The sequence below is a fragment of the Chironomus tepperi genome, unplaced genomic scaffold, assembly GCF_022539635.2.
Source record: "Chironomus tepperi strain 1889 unplaced genomic scaffold, CSIRO-AGI_Ctep_v1 contig_364, whole genome shotgun sequence".
NCBI lineage: Eukaryota > Metazoa > Arthropoda > Insecta > Diptera > Chironomidae > Chironomus > Chironomus tepperi.
The window spans coordinates 492278-516433 of record NW_027226486.1 but is presented as its reverse complement, the minus strand read 5'-3'; the positions used below and the strand labels follow the sequence as shown (position 1 = coordinate 516433).

The following is a 24156-nucleotide window of genomic DNA, read 5'->3' as shown; positions in this document are numbered from 1 at the left end:
GTAGCTAAATATAAACAAAACTTGTCAAAATTCAATCCAAAACAGCCACATTAATCACATAATCCTCTCTTAAATCATCTCCAATTCCAATTCCTCTACTCCGCTCCCATAAATTTCACTTCTATATCTTAATTAAATCAATACCTTTATTTTATCATCAACTTCTTCCTCTACCCAAATATCCAATTCCACATATTTATCTACTAATTTCTCCATTATAATTCATGATCGCATCTCTTTTTCCATAAATTCATAAAAATTCAGCTCATTTGTCGTCGACGCGGACAAAACATTGACTCACCCGAAAAAAAAGAGCACGAGGAAGAAGTAAGGCAAATGATCTGAATAAAATATTCATATCAGACATCAAAAAAATGTATTGATTTATGGATCTTTATAAAGTTGGCATATAATTATGAAATCACATGGGGAGGAGATGGTCGATTTTAACTGTTTCTTGATTCTCTTTTTGTGACTTCTAAGAAATATCAACAAAGAAATTATTAATGGCGATTTTTCATGGTCGTGAATGTTTATTAAGTATCTTGAGTGAGTCTTGTGATTGAGTTAACTTTTTTGGGTAATGAATGGAGAAACAGAAGGACAGAGAGAGACAGAGAGGTACAGAGAGGGACAGAGAGGGGCAGAGAGGGACAGAGAGGGACAGAGGGGGACAGAGAGGGATATAGAGGTACAGAGAGGTACAGAGAGGGACATAGAGGGACAGAGAGGGACATAGAGGGACAGAGAGGGACATAGAGGGACATAGAGGGACAGAGAGGGACAGAGAGAGAGACATAGAAAGACAGAGAGGGGCAGAGAGGGACAGAGAGGGACAGAGAGGGACAGAGAGGGACAGAGAGGGACAGAGAGGAACAGAGAGAGACAGAGAGGGACAGGGAGGGACAGGGAAGGACAGTGAGGAACAGGGAGGGACAGAGAGGGACAGAGAGGGACAGAGTGGGACATAGAAGAACATACGGACCTAGAACACATTCAATAAGAGATAGATTGAGGTTAATCTTAAAAAATGATCAAAATTGATCTAAAAATTCTCATAAATTCTGCAAAGACACGCCAGCATACTGCAGCATCTGAAAATGCCCTCAAACCATCCCGAAAAGTTATTCCTATCCTCCCAAAACTCAATAAATTTTCCAATAAAAAATTATTTTTTATGCACTTTATTTTATTAATCAATAATTTTTCTTTAATATCTTTTTGCAGACATTCCAGTCAACGCCTCCAGAAATCAATCATCATTATTGTCTTTGCCGGCTGTAATTCTGAATCTCAACAATAAAATGGGCTAAAGTCTTACATGCAAATTCAAAAAAAAGAAACACAAAAAATTCTTGGAAATACATAAAACATTAAAAAGTGTCGAGTAGACAGCAACTGGTCAGCTACCAGAATTTTTCATATTTTAATTATTTTGTTACTGCTGTTGCCTTTTTTTTCATAATTTGCTTTACATTGTCTCGAAAAAAATAAGCAAGAATAAGAAGAAATTCATAAGAAGACGTAAAACTGTAGCATGAAGTAATGTGTAGCAACGGCGAGAGAAGCTTCCGACCAGGGGCCGACGAACAATGAGAACAAAAAATATGAAATTAAAAAACGTTTTATTAATGCTATTTTAATAATGACACAGAAAGAGTTAATGAACCGAGAGAAGTAAAGACGTAGCCAAACTCTCTAATACACATATGACATAGAATAAGAAGTGACAAGAAGTAAAAAAAATATAATAAAAGAAGGGCTATTAAAGTGAATAAATCACAACCGGATACACCTTTAAGCTGATTTTATACGCACGATTTTTAAGCACTAAGTTAAAGAAAATAATAATCATCAAACATGCATTGGACAAGGTGAGTAATGAATTTTTAAAATGTCATTGTATTCTGTTACTTTTTTTAGCGCATTTTTGAAATTTTTTTCAAAAAGGTAGCTTAATAAGACACTTTGTTCGTTTGTTCGTTTGTTCGTTTGTTCGTTTGTTCGGCTGGAACGCGAGATCTTGAAAACTAGACATCGTAGAGAGCTCTGGTTTGTTTTAATAGCTTCGTTCTTTCAAGTTATTGGGTTATCGGTCATTTAGAAGTTTCAAATCAACGCATAAATACTATAATTAACAGTTTTTCATTTTCATTTACAACAATAACAAAAACAACAACACGTTTTTTCATTGTTTTACAGTGTTTTTCAATGTTTGTCGATGTTTTTACAGTGTTTACTGAAAAATGTTTGAATTTTTTTTGACCGTTATGAGGTTTGAATTATGAAAATCCGTTAAATGATGAAGTTCTTAAATTTGTGGAAGTTTTATATGGATCATGTTTTCAAGATCTGAAATTGACCTGGATCTTACTGGATCTTGGTTTTTAGGTCTGGAAGTGACCTGGATCTTACTGGATCTTGGTTTTTAGGTCTGGAAGTGACCTAGATCTTACTGGATCTTGTTTTTAGGTCTGGAAGTGACCTGGATCTTACTGGATCTTGGTTTTTAGGTCTGGAAGTGACCTGGATCTTACTGGATCTTGGTTTTTAGGTCTGGAAGTGAACTGGATTTTACTGGATCTTGTTTTTTAGGTCTGGAAGTGACTTATTAATCAATTACTGATCGCTGGGACAAAAATGCGCTGAAGTCACTCGATAAGAACGAGTACTTTTGTAATTTTTTTGTTGATGATGGGGAAACAGACACTTTAAATTGTCTGGACAATTTACAATCAATTTAACCGGGAAAGAATTTCTTTGTAACATTGTCGCGATAATGAATGGAACATAAGGGGGCAATGTATGGTATGGACAATGTAATGACGTAAATGTTGGCTGCTGCTGATGTGATTTATAATTTCTTATGTTCCTGGAAAGAACACACTGTGCAGAGGTAGCTAAAAGTCCGGCAGCAGACCAACTTGACTCTTAATTCAGACTGGGTTACATTGAATCTGACCTGAGTAAAGAGTCAAGCAGGCGGACGCTGGTCATTCAGGGTTTGATTTTTGGACATTTATACACAGTGTGCTTTCCAGAACTGATTATCAGCAGTTGGAAGATTGAAAAAAAAAAAATAAAAATTGATAATTTCTCCATTCAAGTACGAACATTCTTAATAAAAAATTCACATAATCAGGATTCGAACTTCTCACTTAATTAATCTTATATCATTTATTTAAATTTTAGCTAAAATCAATATTTAAATGTGTCTAAACGAAAATCATTCTTGTGAAGTATAAAATTTAGAACAATTTAATATAAAATATATTTTTGTGGGATCTAGAATGAAGATTGCGGAACCGATCAATCTCATTTTAAGATCATTTGAGATCATTTAAATCAATTTTCAACATTTGGACTTGACTTCCAGGTGGAGATGGGTTTAACAGTAGGAATTTTAGGAGAATCACGAGTATTTTAGTAGTATGGAGGGCTAGCACTAGGTTTTTAGGGATGGAGGGGTTCAATAAGTCCTGTCTCCTTCAATAGAGTCACTCAAACGCGTCAATAAATTCTTGACACAAGCAAAATAAAAAAGAAATCTTCACTTAACATTATCCATTGAATAAAGAGACTTAATGAAGCTGTCGAATGACAGAAAATTCTTGTTCTGTCGTCTTTTTACCTTCTGTTACTTATTTTTTTTTTTCTCCTTCTTGTTGCCAATGCACAACACATACATTATTCTTTCCATTTTTTTCCATCACATCAGCGACAAAACTGAAATGCGATACGAATTGCAATTCTCAATTCTCCCGATGACTGACCATTCAATATAGCTGTAAAGTCACTCATAAATTATGCAATGTAGTCTCTTTTTTCCTGCCACACATATATCCACACACCATTTTGCTTACTTGACTACTTCAGTGACTGCTAAAATGATGTTAAACATTGACAATTGCGAACGTCATTTAATGGTCACATATTCAGTCAATTTTAATGCTAATGACTGTCCATACCATACATAGGCCGAAAGGGATTATCTCTTGCCTTGTTGTCTTTCGAGAATATTAATTAATGTAACAATACTTAACAGTCAGCCACAAAGAACCAAACAAGCCAGTTTATTTATTCAGTTTGAAAAAAAAGAAATGGAAATTAATTTGCAATTTTAAAACAACACACAAGCTGCTGTTCATGCTTATGACTTAAAATAATGATCATTAAGCGAAATTGTTTACTGAAAGGCACAAAACCTGGCATTTATGGCATTGAAAAGGGAGGAGATTGTTATTGCACAATTTATCATTCATCATAACTACTATCAACTATCATTAAAAATCTTATGTTATGTATGTGTGTGGCTGCGGTCGAGCACGGTTCTAGGAAGTTTATTTGAATGATCTTGACATGCGTTTGTGGATAGAAAAAATGAGAAGTTTAATTAAAAACAATTTTAATGAGCTTTTTAGCACATTTTATAGTTAATTGGATACTTCTAGTACTGGATGAGGCACTGCTGACTTGATAATTGACTAAATAGACAAATTCTATTTACTTGATGCCATTCCATGTTGAGATTTAAATTGTTTTGTGTACTTTTGAGTTGAAGGATGGGTAGAGTGACGGTTTTGAGTTTTATGAGAGACTTTTATTGACGCTGTTGGATGGGAATTGATAGTTACAGCTTCTGAAGACTAGAAATTGGTTGATTTTATACTTCACAAGAGTACTTTTTGGAAGAATGTGTTTAAATATTGGAATTTGCTAATTAAATTTTAAATCGAAGTAATTTGAATGTGAAAATGTGAGTTCGAATCTCATAGAATTCTATGCATCATAAATATAGGTATTACGTATTTTGTTATGGATAAATTCATTTTTTTCCCCCAAAATCCAGCCATTTACCCCTTGTCAAATTTCCTGATGTCTTGGCTTTGGTATTTTTTTACTAGATTGAGGACCAGACCTCATACTCGACTAGGAATTCTGTATAAAGTAGATTCAACTTTTCCATACAAAATTTGAGTCGACTTCATACTCAATGAGTACCCCCAACCCCCCACCCACATCTCTATATCCCCTTAACAATCATGTACAAGCAAATATTAATCCATGAATATTCATTGCTTTACTTACATTTGTCTTTCAACAATAATAGCATTTTAATTTCATAAAGTTAACCCTCAAAAAGTTCTATTGACCCACAAAACAAACTCCTTTGAGTTTTCCCTTTCATTTTCCTTTCTTTTCATTAAAAGAAAATTTCCATATAGCACGCAATAGCCATGCTTTATCCAAAATAAATATGAATAGTCGAGTAAATGTGGTCATACTTAATGAATCATGTGGTTTTTCCCGAGCACTTTTAATCATATCAGAGCACATTCCATTTGATTCTATCGATAAATACCTTTTTTAGTTGATTAAAGTCAGCACCGACTGTATTTGGTGGAATTTCCAGAAAAATGACGCGACCTTAATTCACATCCATACACACATTTTTTTTAAATCAATATTCCATCGACCATATGATTCTGATGGTCAGGTGGAGCAATTACTTTTCGAGATAGGAAGTAGGTCGACATACGACGCATACTCGTCCGTCAATAAAGTCGTATTGTCTGTGTACAATCATGATATTTGTCATCGATGTTATCGAATCGACCTTCACATGAATCGGGTACATTTATGGGTAATGGAATGGATTGATAGTTGGAGAAAGAGTTGTTGGGGGATTTGGATGTGATGTATGGTAGGAGATGCATACTGGATTGGGGACCGATGCATACTGGATTGGGGACCGATGCATGTAAAGCCAAATTCAGCATAAAATAGGTTTGGACAAGACGAATTGGCATCTACTGCATCTAGATATCCCAAAATCTCGAAATCCTCGTTTGACGTCACTCACGCACACACCCCAAAACAATACCCAAAGAGCCAAATGTCTTATGGATCAATTGTTTGACTTTAACCATTCATTTCTGTTACTTTATTGTTAATTTCTTTTCATAAAGCTCAAATATGTGTCTGACTATCTTCAATAATGACGATAATTATTGTCTGCGCAATTGTGTACACAGCTATGTGTCTCCCAAATATTATTTTTTGAATAATGGAACTGAGACTGAAAAGAAATTATTTTAAATATGGCAAATGACTTTAAAATTGACTATTTTCATTAAAATTTACATAACAAAAGGATAGAAACTTTATGGCTGTGAATGGAAATCTCATAAAATTGGGTCAATAATGAATGATAATGGCAATAAGCTTTTCTTAATGCAATTGGTATTGATCATTATTTTCGTGTTTAGGTTGTGTCTTGTTAGATAATTGGATGTAAAATAAATGAGGTGTTTTTTGGGTGGCATTAAATGGAGGGATTTTTGTCATAATATCGACTTATTGTCAATTTTTTATGATTATCAGATATGCAGATTAGATCGATTTATTTTATCGATTGTTATGGATATTAGATTGGAATTTTAAAAATGAATGTGATTGATAGAAAAGACATTGAATGATTGAGGTTGTCTAGTCTGTGATTTGATGAATTATGCAGCTGAATCGTGCTGAATAATTGCTGAATTGCTAAATTATACTGAATTTCAATGAGCTTCGAATTTTGCTAAAATTGCTGAATTGTATTGAATAAACGCTGAATTGTGCTGAATAATTGCTGAATTGAGCTGAATAGAGCTGAATTGTACTGAATTGTACTGAATAATTGCTGAATTTCAATGAATAATTCCCAAATTTTCCTCAAAAATACTGAATTGTGCTGAATAATTGCTGAATTGAGCTGAATTGTGCTAATTTCTAAATTGAGGTTAATTTAATTGATTAAACCAGAGTTGTGCTGAATAATTGCTGACTTGTAAAGAAAATTGCTGAATTGCAATAAAAAGTACTAAATTGAGCTGAATAAATGCTGAATTGTGCTGAATAAACGCTGAATTGTGCTAAATAATTTAAAATATGCTAAACCAAACCTAATTTCCCAGCAAAAAGTCTCCAAAACTACTTAAAATTCACTTCATCTCGCCAATTACTCATCACAATACTTTCCCATTTTGTCCCCATTAAGCCTCAATATCCATTGTCGCATTAATATTCAGTAAACACACACAATATTTCCAACATTTCTCTCGAAGTTTCTTCAAAAAAAATAATAATCGACTCATTTGAAATTGATACTTACTTAGTCAATTACGAATGCAAACAAAAAACGTAAAGTATGCAGCACCTTATGCAGATAGATAGATTTTATGGCGCGATAAATTATTCATGATTCAACAGACTGTCAAAAAACACAACACAACAATGACAATATCGATTCTTTTACAATTTTTCTTCTATTATTTAAATCCAGCTATTCGGGGCAGTAAGCTAGCATTAAAAAAATCAATAAAATGATTAGAAGTAAATGGTCGTGCGTCGGTGCTGTTGATTGAAATCAAAAAATTTAAGCGAAAAATCACTATTTACACACAACTCGCAAGTGTTTTAAGCTCTTAAATATCCATTGACCCCGAGGTTTATTTTCGTCTACCGGCGAAAAGCATTTCGGCTAATTTATGCGATTATTGCATGAAAACGGAAGAAAATGAACTTATAAGGGACTTTTCTCATGTAAATTCCTCCAAAATATCGTAATCCATAAATATGAAGCAAAACCCTTCACCTTCTCATGCTGTATACCATTAAATATTCAAATCCCCTCCTTATTGCCGGCATTCCGATTGGTCAATTAATTTATGTCACATAATTAAATATTTTTTCGTCTCTCATCAATAAATTAATAACGTTCGTTGAACCTGATATTAAATATCTGGCGACATCAAATGATAAAGAACTGTAAGAATTAAGAAATTTGCACGTTTGAAAAATCGTTGCTGTCACAAAAGTGCACTGCAATTAAACAATTGCGCAAGTTTATGCAATTAAAAAAAGACTTTATTTTGCACGATCGATTTTTTTTAGCTTGTTTTGAGGTTAGATGGATGATTGGGGGAGTGGTTTGTCTGGGTGACCAAATGGGAGCTTGTTTAAGATGGTTTGTAGCCTAATATTGTTTCGTGTGCTAATGTGAGTCGATGGTTGAGTAACTTGGGTGTTTGGTATTGAAGAACTCATCATTCTGAGGTTCAAATCCTTAATGGAACCGATTATATTCCTTATTAGAGTCTCTAAGATTGTTCACAACTCTACCAATACCCTAACTGCTTAGAAAAGTCGCTAGATCATCGGTATGGCGCTGTATTGACGTCGTTGAGTCCATTACTGACCTAGAAGTCCTTTTATGGCACTTAAATGACTATTTTTACCTCATTTTGACACCAAGCAGTCAAATTTAACCCTCAAGAACACTTTAAACCCAAAATAACCCCAAATGCGCTCCATTCCCACCCACCCAACACCACAATCCCAACTTCATACCTTTATCGAATGCCGAAATGATGATGGAATTTCCTCTCCACAAAGCGGAATACAAAATGTGCATTTGAAATTGAAATAATTCAATTCCACTTCGTAGCTTTTTTGTAAAGTGCAATTGCAAACAGATAACAAGAGAGCACCGAATCGACATTAATGCTGTCGCGTTGAAAATAAATAAAAAAAACTTGAAAAAATATTGTATATCGATGAGAGACGTATGTGGCTGCTTCATGCAGTTGCAATTAAATTCAATAATTAATAATCTTCCATTTATGACGCTGAATTTTATTTTTTTTACTTCTCTTTTAAGTCATTGCCGGCAAGTTTTGTGATATATATTTCGATTACTAATAATGCTGCTGTGACTGTTTACTGATGATGCAATTAAAGGTTATTTAATTGGTATCTACATGGTGTATGGAGCAGCATGAATATGATTTAAGTTGTAGTTTTTGTGATTTGATGACTTTATATGGGATGTCCAGTAGAGGTTTTGTTTTATGGAAGTTAAAGGATTGATTTGGATTCGGTGGGAAATTGGTGGGAAAATGTGTGGGAATATGCTGGTAATTGAGATTGTTGTGTGGAGGAATGTGGAATTTCTAATTGCGAAGATGTAGTAAGTGAGAATCCTGAACAGCACACAGTGCCTTGTTCATTAGGTTACCGCTATGTTGCCATGTTAATGACAAGACGCTTAGTTGCCCTGACAGCACTCTGACAGCTGATTTCGACCCATTTTACAGCGGACAATGCGGATAACTAGTGAAAATTGATCAAATGACACTTGCTGATCATAGACTCTAAGTAGACAAAGCCGTAGCTCATATAGAATGTGTTCATAACTTGCACCCACACCATACCCACCACCCCAACCTCCATTGTCTCTAACAACCATAAAATCAACACAATTTCCTACAATCCATTAATTGTCCATTTCATAATTCATCAAACCAAGACTCTCTTATGTCCAACAGACCACAAAAGAAAAGACAATAAATGCTCGCATTATTTACACTCAACATTAATTAAAGTGTGCAGTAGTAAATTCCTTAATGAGTTACTAAAGCACAGCATTTATTCCCATAAAGTAATATTGATATCCATCAAAGCATATCCGCCATTCTCTCAATGTCTATCTATTTGTTGAGATATTACACAATTTTTTTGCAAATAGATCACAAGTTTTCTGAAAACCAAGACTAATTGCTACGCTGTTTAATTTGATTTCCATTTCATTGGCCACAATGAATTGAAAAGTTTCTTTTAATTCTCGACATCGACTTTTTGTACAATAAATCTATGTAATTTGATATCTCGTTGGGTGCACTCGTTCACAAGTTTTTATTTTATAAAAAGACGTGAAAGAAATGAAAATGAAAGAGAGTCGTTAAGTGCATGCTTTGAAGTATTTTTATTAACAGAAATTCAATTAGATGGAAATTTGATATTTTTAGCTTTTCACGCTTTATTTGTTCTCTTGTATTGAATAATAAAAATGTTTAGAGATTTATTGTTGTGGAGTTGGGTTTGGTGCTGGTATGGATGGATAAGTTAGGATACTGGAGATGCAAGTAGGGAGCTTGTGCAAGTAAGGCACTTGTGCAAGTAAGGCACTTTTGCACAAGTAAGGCATGTTTTCAAGTTAGGCACTTATGCAAGTAAGACACTTGAGCAAGTAGAACACTTGAGAAAGTGGAGCACTTGAGCAAGTCGGGCACTTGAGCAAGTAGGACACTTGAGCAATTAAGGAATTTATGCAATTAAGGTACATGTGTCAAGTAAGGCACTTGTGTCAAATAAGGCACTAGTGTCAAGTAAGGCACTTGTTCAAGTAAAGCACTTGTGTCAAGTAAGGTACTTCTGCAAGTAAGGTACTTGTGCAAGTAAGGCATTTGTGCAAGTAAGGCACTTGTGCAAGTGAAGTACTTGTGCAAGTAGAGTACTAATGCAAGTGCAAGCATAGAACTCTTAAGAATTTCAAGATTAGAACTTAAAATTCCTAACAATTCCTCCTTAGACTCCACAAACCATCATCATTCCACCTCAATCCCCCCAGGCAATATCATAAATTTTCACCTTTAATTTATATATTTTCAATAAATTTAATCACTAGCCTTTAACAATTCACATCAACAGACTATTAATCACAAATGTAATCATCTCTCTAAATTTCCAAGTATCCACACCTAGCTGGTAGAAAAATTATTACATCCAATAAAAATAAATCCAAGTATCATAGAATAATTTACATGCCACTTGATTATGGATCTATAAACTTAATCCTCACTAGTAAATGCAAAGCAATCACCACAGATGCACGAGAACCAATGAATATTGACACGATGTGACAGATGTGGTCACACAGAATCGTTCTATGATTACATAAAATAGATAATCAAATTATTAACCACACATGATGTTAGAATATCCAGTGGAATGTGAGCATTGATATACATGTTTATAGCCATTATGTGTGAATACGTTGGAGATATCAAGTTTATCAGATAGGTTGATAAGATCTCATGTGTGTAATAAAATAGGCACGTTATGATTCGAAGGTGTGAAGGCAGGAAGTGTAAAATAGTGATTTGTTGCTTGTTGGAACTGAAATGCATTAATATAATTTAGATCTAGATTATAAATCCTTGGAAATTGGAGGTTTAAGGTTGCAAATATCAAGGAAATGTTGGGTATTGAGTTGCTGAATTTGTAGCTGAATTCAGTGTTGCTTTTGAAGCTAAATTGAATGCATAATTTGAAGCTGAATTCAGTGCTGAATTGAATGCTGAATTTAGTAATAAATTGAATGCTGAATTCAGTGCTGAATTGAATGCTGAATTCAGTGCTGAATTTGATGCTGAATTCAGTGCTGAATTGAATGCTGAATTGAATGCTGAATTCAGTGCTGAATTACCTGTTGAATTCAGTGCTGAATTCAATGCTGATCACAGTGCTGAATTGAATGCTGAATTCAGTACTGAATTCAATGCTTAATTGATGATTTCAGCTCAAAAACCAACCTAATTCTGAACAAAATCAATTATTCTTGCAAATTCTACACTTAATCTACTAAAATCTATCATATTTCCCCAAACTCACCCAATTCTCATATCTATGTCCACATAAGAATGCACTAATCATTAACACACCTCTAATCACTTCCAGATATGATCACATTTTTGCAAAATCATTAATATATCCACTCATTTATGATATTTTCGCACGTTTTTAATAGAAAAAAATTCCATTAAATTATTCGATCTTCCTGCCTTTATCTGTAAAATAAATTATCTGCCTGTAAATTATTCGGCTTCTTTATTCATAAAAAAATAACAATTTTTCAACATTAACTTGCTCATTTTTAATAATCATAAATCTTGGATCTCAGTTTTGTTGATTAATTACAATAATAGACTCAATTTATTAGGATAAGATCAGAGAATTTTCATATTATGAGCAGTTTAGCATAAGTTTTTTCGAAACTTATTGTAAGCTTATATGAATGCTAATAAGTTTTGTAGATTTGTATCTTAAATTATGTTAAATGTTTGGTTTTATGAGCGTTTTTAATTAAATTTTGTGATGCAATTTAGATTCTTGGGAAGTTTAGGTTGATCTATGATGTGAAAATGAGTAATTTTGTAGCTATTTTAAGGATGATCGTCTGGGAAAGTGAGTGCGGCGCCCAGGGGTAATTCATAATATACCTGCTAGTAGCTACGCTGCTTTACAGTATCAATAGCGAAACGCAGGGACTTATTCAGGGGATTCACCCCTTATATCCCTTTTTTGGCAATAAATGACCCTCTGTCCCATGCTCTAGTCTATATTTTTGTGTTATCCCTTGTCACACCTTGTTGGCAAACCATGTCAGAAACCGCACAAAACATGCGGTTCACGACCTACGGTAAACTAATGTGCATACAGTTTGAACCACACAGATCTATATTGACCCCAAAAACTGAAATTTGCCTCATCATACCCTTCTCTAGAACCTTAATTACACAGCTATCACCTCCACTCTCATCGCTCACAGCACCATTGACCCAGAAACATCAAGCAACTAAATTAAAATTCCACAACCATCCTAAAAACCACAAAACATCCATTCCATACATCTTCTTATTTTAAATTTCAAATCTACAGCAGCAGCTTTAATTCCTATTGAGGCATGACTTTTCTCTCCTTTATTCTCACTTCATCTTCATTAGCCGCATTGCCATTGCACTTCATTTTAAAACTTCCATATTAGAGCATTTTTGCTATCCAATTGAAAGTGTTTGGGATGTTTTTGGATGTGCATTTATGCAATTGATGCCGTGAGAACAGCATTAAAAGCATCTTCGTGCTGTAATCTGACTTTATATTATTTTTGTATGTAAAACTGCTCCAAATGGATGTTATGGCTGAGAATGAAAAAATCTACACAAAAAAACAGCATTTCCAATATGTAGCATAACTGATTGATCTACATTTTTTTTCTAAACTATACAGCATTTTCTCATTCCCATATTTTTATGTTTCGCACTTAATTCAGCTAGTTACAAGCAAGTACACATATATTTTTGTCATCCACATCATCATCATCATCTTTACATCTCTGTTCTATCGTACCAACTTGTACATGAAGCAAAAGATGCGAAGTGAAATGCAGAGAATTTATGTGCACTATATGGCAATAGACATAACAGAGCATTCAACCTTTTTTTTGCTATGTTGCATCAGATTATATTTGTAAGAATGATCTGTGTATGGGTTTTGGGGGTATTGATTGGACGGGAGCTTGGGAGGTTGGTATGTAGTTCACTTATTACCAGCTATCTAGTCAAAATTTGACTAAGCTTCTCTAATATCCAGATTAGAGAATAGTAATATTGACTACGTATAGAATCCAGACTATAGACTAGTATATTGTACCAGAATGCATTCGAGTTGCCTTGTTAGTACAGCAAGGGTCTAGGTTTCTAAATCAGGTGTAATGTCTTCGCTTAGAGCTTGTGTCTCGACTAAAAGTATGTGTCTTTGTTAAGATTTTGTATATAAACCAGAATCTTTTCGTCGATATCGTGTCTTGACTAGAGCGAATGTGTCTTGACTAAACTAAAAATTGTGTCTCGACTAAGGTAGTGTGTCTCGGCTAAAATGCGATATTTGACCTAAAGTATACTACATTTTACAGTTGTAATTCTCAAATCTCATCCCACACCCACTCAGAATCCCTAAAACATCCAATTCATGTCATGTTCTTAACGCTTTTCTCTTCCTTCTTCTTCAACCGCACACAAAAAAAAAAAATGATAGCATAAAGCTACTGTGGTGATATATGTTCGCTGATACATCATCTCATTCTCCATAAACTGTTTTTTTGCTTTCCTCAATCCATTCCTTTGAAGTCAACAATATATACTTTTTTGTGCTGCTCTATGGCATGTACAATGTATGTAGCATAAGAAAGAAGTAGTTGATTGCGATCTGTTGTTGGTCGCCTTGCCATTACATTTCATACACACATTTAATGTGTACAAAAAAGGGCTTTTTATCTTAATTTTTTAAAAATAAAAAAAAAAAATGGAAAAAGCCGTGATACAAACGACAGACAAGAGCAGCAACAGCGGAAAAAAAAAAAACATTTCAATATTCTGGCCATGCATGATGTGATCTTTTTTTTGCTATGTACTTTTTGCAAGTTAGTAAGTAAGTCAAGCAGCAAAGACATTTAACAAGATATTTTTTTTTCTATTTTTCTTCTTATTCTGCATGATTGCCATAAGTTATTTATACAATCATTATGAGTTCTTTCATTGCTATTCAATGCCTTTCCTTCTTAAAGTTGCAGTTGCAATTGCGTACGATAGAAGTTGTTGGATGTAATTTGTATCATGATCTGAAGATTTCTTGAATTGCTCATATTGTAATGTAGATTATTATGATGGGGGGATATTGTAATGGTAATGATGATGAAGATGATAATTGAGGCTTGATGTTGGATTGTGGCGTCTTTAATGGAATTGTCTTTAATTGCGATGTAAGGATTTAGATTTTATTGGATGTCAAAGTTGTATGGGGGTGGATTAGGTGAATTTTAAGTGGAAATTTTGAATTGATGGACATTATTGGATGTTGGTAGCTTCCGGCAGGTGGAAATCGATAAATTGGTAATGTTGGTGGGAGGCACTAATGGGTTTTGATGCGAAAGAATATGCAAAATTGACAATTTCGAAAAAATTCGAAATTAACATCGAAAACTTCGAAATTATGTCCATAATTTCAAAAACCATAAAATTAGTGTCTAAAACAACAAAATTAATATTGACTTCTTCGAAATTATTATCGAAAATTCGAAATCAATATCGAAATATCGAAATTAATATCGAAAATTCGAAATTAAAATCGAAATTTCAAAATGAGTATCTTATACTTTGAAAATTATGTAGAAAATTGGAAATTAATTTAGAAAATTTTGAAAATGATGTCGAAAATTGAACTATAAATTTGAATTTCATTTGACCGTTAAAAATTTAATATCATCAAATTAAAAATTTAATGATTTAGAAAAAGTGTTAAGCAATTACTTTACTATATTTCATATAAAAACTCATTATAATTCAGTCATAAATGCTACAATTCCAATCAACCTCACTAGAATTAATAATCCTCATCATCAATAAAGCAACAAAAGCCATTAAAAAAGTTTCTAATCTATAAAACAGCTCAATCAATAAATAAATTTTACAACCTTATTAAAAATGAATTAATATCCATCAATATTTTCTTGTTACATCTAAAACAAAGCACAATTTTGCATTTAAATCACAATATTATTGATGATATTTAAGAAATAAGTTTCCTTACATCCCATAATCATCTACTTAACAACCAATATTTATGCTTTTAAGTTTATATATGCAAAAAATGAAAAGTCCACTTCAATACCAAAATAGATCATTAATTTAGATACTTTTTTTTTGAATTATGCAAAACAAAATGTCTACTTAAGTCCGATTTTATTTCAACTGATTGATGTCAATTGCAGTTTTGTGTTGTTAATACATTCTGTCATGCCAATCTATCGCTTTCTCGTTTTGTTTTAAGACCTTTATATTTGCATTTTTATCGGAAAATTATTCAATAAATGTTTTTATTTGTAAATTTGATTTTTAAATATCAAAAAATTTATTGACAATAGAAACGCAGTTATTGGGGTGTGGGGAAGGTGGGGCAAGTGATTTGGAGGTGTAGTCAGGGTGCCCAACCCCCTCCTGCTTCTCCCTGAGGTTTCTAACTCCGCTTGTTTTAAAAGCTCCTATTCTGTCGAATTGCTACTTACGTCGCAGGCTATACAGGTCAATTTTGATCCAGATCTGGCTCTTGGATGTGTCTTGAAGCTAGATCTATCACTGGTCTAACCTTGCCAAATACAATACTGTCACTATCAGTCCTCTTTCAAGAGTTACTTCAGTCGCTTACATGATCTCACATTGGGTTTAATCTTGATTCCTCAAATCCATAGCTACTCACCTGATTTGACTTTTCTTTGACATAACCTAGAATGTGTTGTCATACACCGATTAACCTTACCAACTCCTGTCTAAATCCTCAATTTGATTGAATTTAACCATTTATTCTTCATCACCATCCTAAAGCCTTTCCATGACCTCATCACAGTCATGACTTTCTACGGCAATTTAAAATCCCCAATCCGACAAATCTGACTGAAATTGCCATAATCTCAAATTTTATAAAGATCCGATTCATTAAATAAAATTACAAGACTTTTATTCCCATTCAACGGAAAAATTTAATTCAAATTTATTGTCAATGAAAACGTCACACTGATGGCTATGCCTGTGGCTTGCATTAGAAATTGTGTTAAACAGCAAAGCTATCCATCAATTAAATGATTAAGCGCCAAATGCGCTTACATGGAAATCTGCATGACTCTAGTATGAAATATATATGTAAATGAAGTCTTTTTTAAAGACAAAAAGCTTAGTAAAATATTGCACACAATGCGATGCAATAAATCAATTGATTTTGCAAAAAAATTTGTCATTTGCATTTAAATGAAATGTTGTTTGTTTGAGCTTGTTGCTCAAGTTGTTATGTGAATTTTAAAATGGACAGATTTGTGTGTTGTGTTATGGATTTGATTTATTGGTGTGGTAAATTGAATGATTTAGATTTTGTGACAAAAAATATAATGAAAAATTGCTTTTATGGTGAATTTTAATTGAAAAAATGGTAAAAAAAATGTGAAATTTAATTTAAAAAAAAAAACGTTAATCATTGAATCACAAAATAAATATTGATTTTTGTTTAGGAATTGAACCTTTAAATTTTGCTATAATTTTCATTAATTTCTAATTTTCTGTGCGTAAATTTCTGCAAAAATGCTATAAAAGTCTTTCATTAATCTACATCCAAAATCCAAATCTACTCAAAATTCCACCACAAAACCCAACTCTCTATGACTTAAACTAACAGACCTCACACCCATGAATAACAGCAACAACCAACAAATCGAACAAAAATAAATATTATTCATATTGCTAATTTGCCAATAATTAATGCCTAATTAATCATCCAACTTGAAAAATGTCAATTGAAATTACGAGAAAAAAAAAGTATAAAGTCACACACGAACAAGCAATTCACGTCGATCGAGTACTAATCCACAAATGTTAGTCCTCGTATTCAAATCAAATTGTGTGCATGCATTTTTATTTCCCATTCTGTCGTTTATAGACTTTAATACCGTGTCGACAAAAACTGTCATTTTCTATTTACCATGTCAATTACATTGTGAGAGTGTCCTCACCATAAATGGTTATGGTGACATAAAGGTAGAAATTGGAATTCTTAAAGTGTTTAATATTTCACATCTGTAAAGTTACAGAATTTTTATTTAAATTGTCGAATAAGATACATATAATTAAAATGAATGATCATTAAACTGTCCATAAGCCCTTCTTACTCGATTCTATGGCATGTGAAACTGCAATATCCATTTTGTATTAATTAGTGTTTTAGCTTGTCAAGAAGCTGCACATTTTTGTTTTCGTGCTACAAAATGGCAATTTGATGCCACAAAAGTGCACTTAAATGTTCCATAAACGATCAGCAACTGTCTTTTTTACAAGTTTGTAATAACTGTTTTTCTGTACTTAAAGAGTGAGTTTAGGGATCGTTCAGTCATGACGTCTAAGGAGGATGGTATGTGAGGTATGGAGCCATATATAAGCGATTCTGTCAGTACAAGACTGAGGCCTCTGTGGCCGAGGGTTTAAGTACCAAGTCAGACATCTGCATTACTCCTGTTAAAGAGCATGGGTTCGAATCCCATCAAAACCCAATCTCAATCCACTTCCTCACTCCTTCCTTCCTCTCCTAAACTTAGACGCCATTTACAAACTCTCCCAAAAATAGACCATCCATAGGCAGCCACACAGCCACCAATGACTGTATGGCAGAAGAAGATTTTTATCATTTTGCGCGCGCACATTCAATTTATTTTGCTATATGCTTCAAGTTGAAGTTGAAATAAAAAAAAAATTGAATATAAAGTGCTAAATTGGTAATAAGAGAGTGCGCGACGCGATGCATTAATATCATCAAGGGGATATATGATACGGTCACATATAAAAATGTGTCCATTGGCATGTCAAACTTGTTGATGTCTATGAATTGGCTATAATAGAATCGAGAGAATCGTGAACTTAAATGGCAATTTTTACTATGGAAATGAGACACTAGCGTAGCATGAACTGTTTAATTGACAAAAGAAGTCTTAGCATGATATGAGGAAATTTAAAAAAAGTTATTTTAAGGCCTTAAGGAACAGACCCGTTGCTCATCATTATAATGAACTATTGAAAATTGCAATTAAGAACATTTCAGAGAGAGAGATGCTCATTAGTAGATTCCAAACACAACGAGTTTCATGTTCTTCTTTCTTTTTAGCGCATTTTTGAAATTTTTTTCAAAAAGGTAGCTTAATAAGACACTTTGTTCGGTCGGTCGGTCGGTCGGTCGGTCGGCTGGAACGCGAGATCTCGAAAACTAGACATCGTAGAGAGCTCGGAATGGTTTTAAAAGATCAGTTCCATAAAGTTATTGGCGCCTCGGTCATTTAAAAGTTTCAAATCAAAGCATAAATACTATAATTAACAACTTTTCATTTTCATATACAACAACAACAAAAACAACAACACGTTTTTTCATTGTTTTACAGTGTTTTTCAATGTTTGTCGATGTTTTTACAGTGTTTACTGAACAATGTTTGAATTTTTTACCGTTATGAGATTTTGAATTATGAAAATCCGTTAAATGATTAAGTTCTTAAATTTGTGGAAGTTTTATATGGATCTTGTGTTTTTGGTCTGGAAGTGACCTGGATCTTACTGGATTTTGTGTTTTAGGTCTGGAAGTGACCTGGATCTTACTGGATCTTGTGTTTTAGGTCTGGAAGTGACCTGGATCCTACTGGATGTTGTTTTGCGGATCTGGAAGTGACCTGGATCTTACTGGATCTTGTTTTGTGGGTCTGGAAGTGACCTGGATCCTACTGGATCTTGTGTTTTAGGTCTGGAAGTGACCTGGATCCTACTGGATGTTGTTTTGCGGATCTGGAAGTAACCTGGATCCTACTGGATCTTGTTTTGTGGGTCTGGAAGTGACCTGGATCCTACTGGATCTTGTTTTATATATCTGGAAGTGACCTGGATCCTACTGGATCTTATTTTGTGGATCTGACAGTGACCTGGATCCTACTGGATCTTGTTTTATATATTTGGAAGTGACATGGATCCTACTGGATCTTGTTTTTGTCGGTCTGGGAGTTATATAGATTCTACTGGATCTTTTTTTATAGACGGGGAACTAACTTAAAAATCAATTACTGATCGCTGGGACAAAAATGCGCTGAAGTAACTCGATAAGAACGAGTACTTTTGTAATTTTTTTATATACATTCTATCATATTTATCGGGGATTAAGCTATTCTGCCCTCGCTTGCAGCTATGAAATGAGCTGGGCAAGTTGGATGCTTTTGTTTTATGCTTGGGATTAGTTGTGCGCTTTTAAAGCTTGCTTAATGAAGTTGAATCTTACTGAATGAAGTTGAATCTAGCTGAATGAAGCTGAATAGAGCTGAATATAGCTGAATCTAGTAAAACGCAGCTCAATCTAGCTGAATGAAACTGAATAAAGCTAACTGAAGCTAAATGAAGCTGAATGAAGCTAAATGAATTTGATTCTAGCTGAATAGAGCTGAATAAAGCTGAATTTAGCTGAATGAAGCTGAATCAATCTGAATGAAGCTCAATCTAGTCGAATGAAGCTGAATCTAGCTGCATGAAGCTCAATCTAGCTGAATTAAGCTTAATTTCCATCAATTTCTACTTTAGACATTCAGACAGTCCAACTCCAACCTCAACATTCTCATCCATATGCTCATACTCAATACAAAATTGTAAGATGATGATTAATTTCATTAAAAAGAAATTTAAGAAAAAAAATTATTTCATTCCTTCTCATTTACTTGAAGTAGCGCAACACAAGTCGTGATCTAGAATTCTCTTCTTCTTCATTTTTACAGCCCATTCTGCCTATTTTGATTATTATGGATTAAAACTATAAGCTTGTTTGTTCTTTATTGTTTTAATATACTTACTTACTCTCACGGGATTACAATACAATTTTATAATCTCTCGAGCGATTTCGTGCATATTGACCATAAAAAGTACTGTACACGCTTCCGATGAATGATGATGATGGTGATCTATTGTGCCTTTGTGGAGATTATCATGAGATGCATTTAATAATTTCTGCCTTTTTTTTTTGCTTGCTTGCTTGTCTTTCATGAACATTCTTTTGTGTTGAAGGAGATTTAGATCTCGTTTTTATGAATAATGGCTGTGCAAAAAAAATGTTGGTGTTGAGAGGTATGGAAGTTAGAACTTGGTAGGGTGGGAAAAGTACCTTGGATGATTACATATTTCACTTTATATCCATTAAGTTTACATTTTGTATTAAAAGGTTAAATTCTTATAATTTTGTATCATTGACTTGTTGTTTTTTGGTGGATCTCTCACCTGCGATTTTTAGAGACTTCTTGTACTGTCATGAATTGTTGAAATTTGGATGTTTTTGGAGATACTTACTTTTTGGAGCGGAGCAAATAAGATTTTAATGCTACTAACTCAAAATCCATAATTTTTTAAAACATAACCTCAAAATTTTCCTTCCCTATGCCTCAATTCTTCCTTGATTCATTCGAAAACAACAGTAAACTTCATGTGCACGACAATTCATTCATTCCCTCTAAATCGTTATCATTTTCATATCAATTCATAAATAATAACAAACAAAAAAAAATATAATTTATTTTTCCATGTCTCGATTCACTTCCTCACTATGTAAAAATCGCATAACTCGAACAACAACAACAAAAAAGGTGCACAAGGAGAGGCTAAAAAACACATATTTCACTCTTTCATCGTCGCGATATGCGATCAGTAACACAACACAAAAAAAAATATGTATCGCCATAGATATATGGAAGTGTGTATTATAAGAAGCATCGTTTGAAAGTCACCATTGAAGGTGGAGTGAAAACGTGCAAAATAGAAAATTGCCATTCGCATTTAATTCCATATTTTTTTTTCAATTAAACTGAACTGCAACAATTGCAAATATTATAAGACTAGGAATAGAAAAAGGTAAACATAAAAAAGTATGCAATACAATTAGATGGCATAATGATAAATTGACTTTTCATGCAAATGCGCACACGAAAAAGTGAAATAAATAAATATGAACATTATTGGTTTGTAAGTTATACTCTCGAATAGCGATTGTGTTGCTTACTCTCTCTCTGTTCTGCTTGTTGTCTTGTAACTGTTTGTGTCACCATTTTTAATTGAACTGCATTCGAACAATTTCCTATGGCATTCTGTGTGTCTTTGGTTGTTTGTAGGGAGATGGATAATGAGCCCCGGATGCTGGGTGTCCATAGGTAGGTAGCCAAATGGTCAATTATGATTGAGTAGGACTGATTTCAGAGTTGCTAGACATTTGTCATGATTTAGGGGTTCTGTCTAACTGCTGAGTTGCTTGGCTTCTTATTTTCTAAGCTGATACAATAATAAACCCAATGCACTGCATGGGGTGTGAATGAGTATCCTTAGAAACCTGGTTCTTGGATACTTAAGATTCTAGAGCCTTTTTGGGCATCAAATTCAGTAATTTTTCAGTTTTTCTTGTGATTGCTTGTCTTTTGTCCTACTAGGGCACTTACCTGTGCACATACTTTGCTCCGGTAGGTCGCATGGTGCAGTTGTGTTGGTATATCCTCAAATCAGTTACTAGTCACTTTAGTATTTTCCCTAGTGTCCATAACTAACACCCAAAACTCAACAAATACAATTGAATCTCCACAAAACTCCCAGAACCCAGAAAACCCCAGTCCTGATCACCATCCCACACCCTTTATACATATACAGCTCGGTGTACAAACAAGCAGACACAGAATATGTACACACACGTTTGCCAAGCAAGATTACTGTACGATGACAATTTATATTATGCCACTTATTAATTAGTGCCATTACTATTTAAATGAGCATTAAAAATAGAATATTTATGGCTACTTACTTACAACTATTTTTTTAATCTCATAATGACTTCTTATCGATTTTTTTTCCCCGCTCTATGCCTTTTCATATTTTTTTATACATTTTTATCATTTTCAATTGTATTTATTTAAATTGCCGTATTTCTTATTCCTTAATGAGATGACCAACGACTATATGATGATGATGATGGTATTACATTTAGGTCTCACGTATGAGCAACAATTTATGTTGACAGTTGTCTTTTGATCGATGATTTAGAATCTTTATATGCTGTACAATGCAGCTACGGTTATAAATACAATGTATGATTGCGTATCATTGTCTATAAGAAGCTATACAGTGTGATATTTTTTTTTTATATATACCTTATCATTATGAATTGATCATAAATTTTCATCAAAACTGACAGGCTTATTGCCTGTTGGGTGGATGTCGAGTAGCTTTTAAAATTGTAATTGTGGTGATTTTAGAAAGGAAGTTGTTGAGATTAAATGATAAGTTGTGGTATGTGGATGGAAATTGTTATGTGATTGTGAGGTTGGGTATGGCTGCTGATGTTGGATGTTCTGGATATTATGGGTTGTCCTAAGAGCAGCAGCAAGCTGTAAAACTGTTAAAAGCCAATTAAAATTTTGAATAATTCAAATAAAAATTCATATCAGCAACCCCAACATTCATCTTACCGTCCGCTCACATATTCGAAAGCCAATGCCACTCAAGCATCATTGTCCGACATCTATTCATTGCGCACATGCACACATAATCCACTCACAATCTTAACTATGCGTAAAATAATGCGGATTATTTGATAAATTTTTTCAATATTTTTTCCATCCATTTGAATCAAGTCTTAAATGATCCAATTGCATTCTTTATGTGTATATGCATGAATTCCATTTAACGCATTGACAGATTTTTTTTCTGAAAAAAAGAGAAACAGCTAACAGCAAAAACATAGCATTAAAGTTGAAAAAAATAGTGATAAATTGGCATGAATGCATGATATTGTGAGTGCATAAAATATGGCTTAAAGTAATAGATCACACAACTAGTTGAGTTATGCAGTATGTAATGCAAAACCGGCTGTTGCATTTCCCTTCGCTATTGACCGCGCTTAGCATATTCTCAGTTTAAGCCTCGATATACAGCCTTTAAAATTTAAATCACAATTTGATTGTTTGCCATAAAATTTTATGACTGACTGCAAATCTTATACCGAGAAATACTTTGCTATAAATGTCCATTTTCTTCATTTGGGTGCCTTGATTTGTGAGCAGCACCATTTTACTCACATCGATGTCTTAGACTTAGACTTAGTAAAATGAGGGACAATTTTCACGTATATGGAAATGCTTTATGCACAATTATTTCTATTTTTTCTGCGATTTTGATGAATATTTGGACATTTTAGTGTGGGAAAATAAAAATTATGGAGAATTTTGTGACTTAATGGGGTTATGGCTGGGTATGGTGGTGGGTAAATTGGAGTTTTGGTGTGATTTTTGGATATAATCAGGATGGTGGTGAGGGTAAGCTCTTAAATGAATTAAAGGCAACTGTAATTTTGGGATTTGAACCTTCTTCAGTGTGCCGTGGCACAAAGGTTGTCCACAACTATCCTCAACAGCAATCAAACACATTTCCCCATATTTATGGATACAAAGTAATTTTGACATCAAATGGAACTCTTTTAATAAATCAAAATCGGCATTTACTAAGCAGCATAGACCATAAACCATAAAACTCATCCACAATACACATCCATCTAAGTCATAAAAGTGAACTGTATACAATTTTATTTTAGTAAATATGTCAGTTCTAACTGAAAATGAAGGAAATGCCACACATCGCATAATTGCAGAGCATTTACCGTTGGATTCTAGAAAATTACATAATAGATAAATTATAAAAAGAAGATGATGTGGAAGTAAGCGAGAATTAAGTGTCCAAAAAAATTACTGTCGAGCAATTAATAGAGTATAATGGACGTTGGACATGCTATTCAATATTTAAAGAAGATGTTGAGAAGTTTGTGGAGCTGCTTTGTCATTTTTGAAGAATTTTGGGGTTTTTTAGTCAAATGTTTGATTAATTTGTCGAAAATCAGGCCCGCTAGCTGGCATGA

The 24156-nt window shown here is 33.6% G+C and overlaps 1 protein-coding gene across 1 annotated transcript in view; it reads left to right on the top strand.

The window, feature by feature from the left end:
- Nucleotides 1-24156, top strand: part of Cad86C (Cadherin 86C) — a 217620-nt gene that overhangs the window by 72848 nt on the left and 120616 nt on the right. The window contains exon 2 of the mRNA XM_070646587.1: nucleotides 1228-1874. Within this exon, the coding sequence (XP_070502688.1) occupies nucleotides 1861-1874 (14 nt within the window). The 5' untranslated portion in view covers nucleotides 1228-1860. The remainder of the gene's footprint in view (nucleotides 1-1227; nucleotides 1875-24156) is intronic.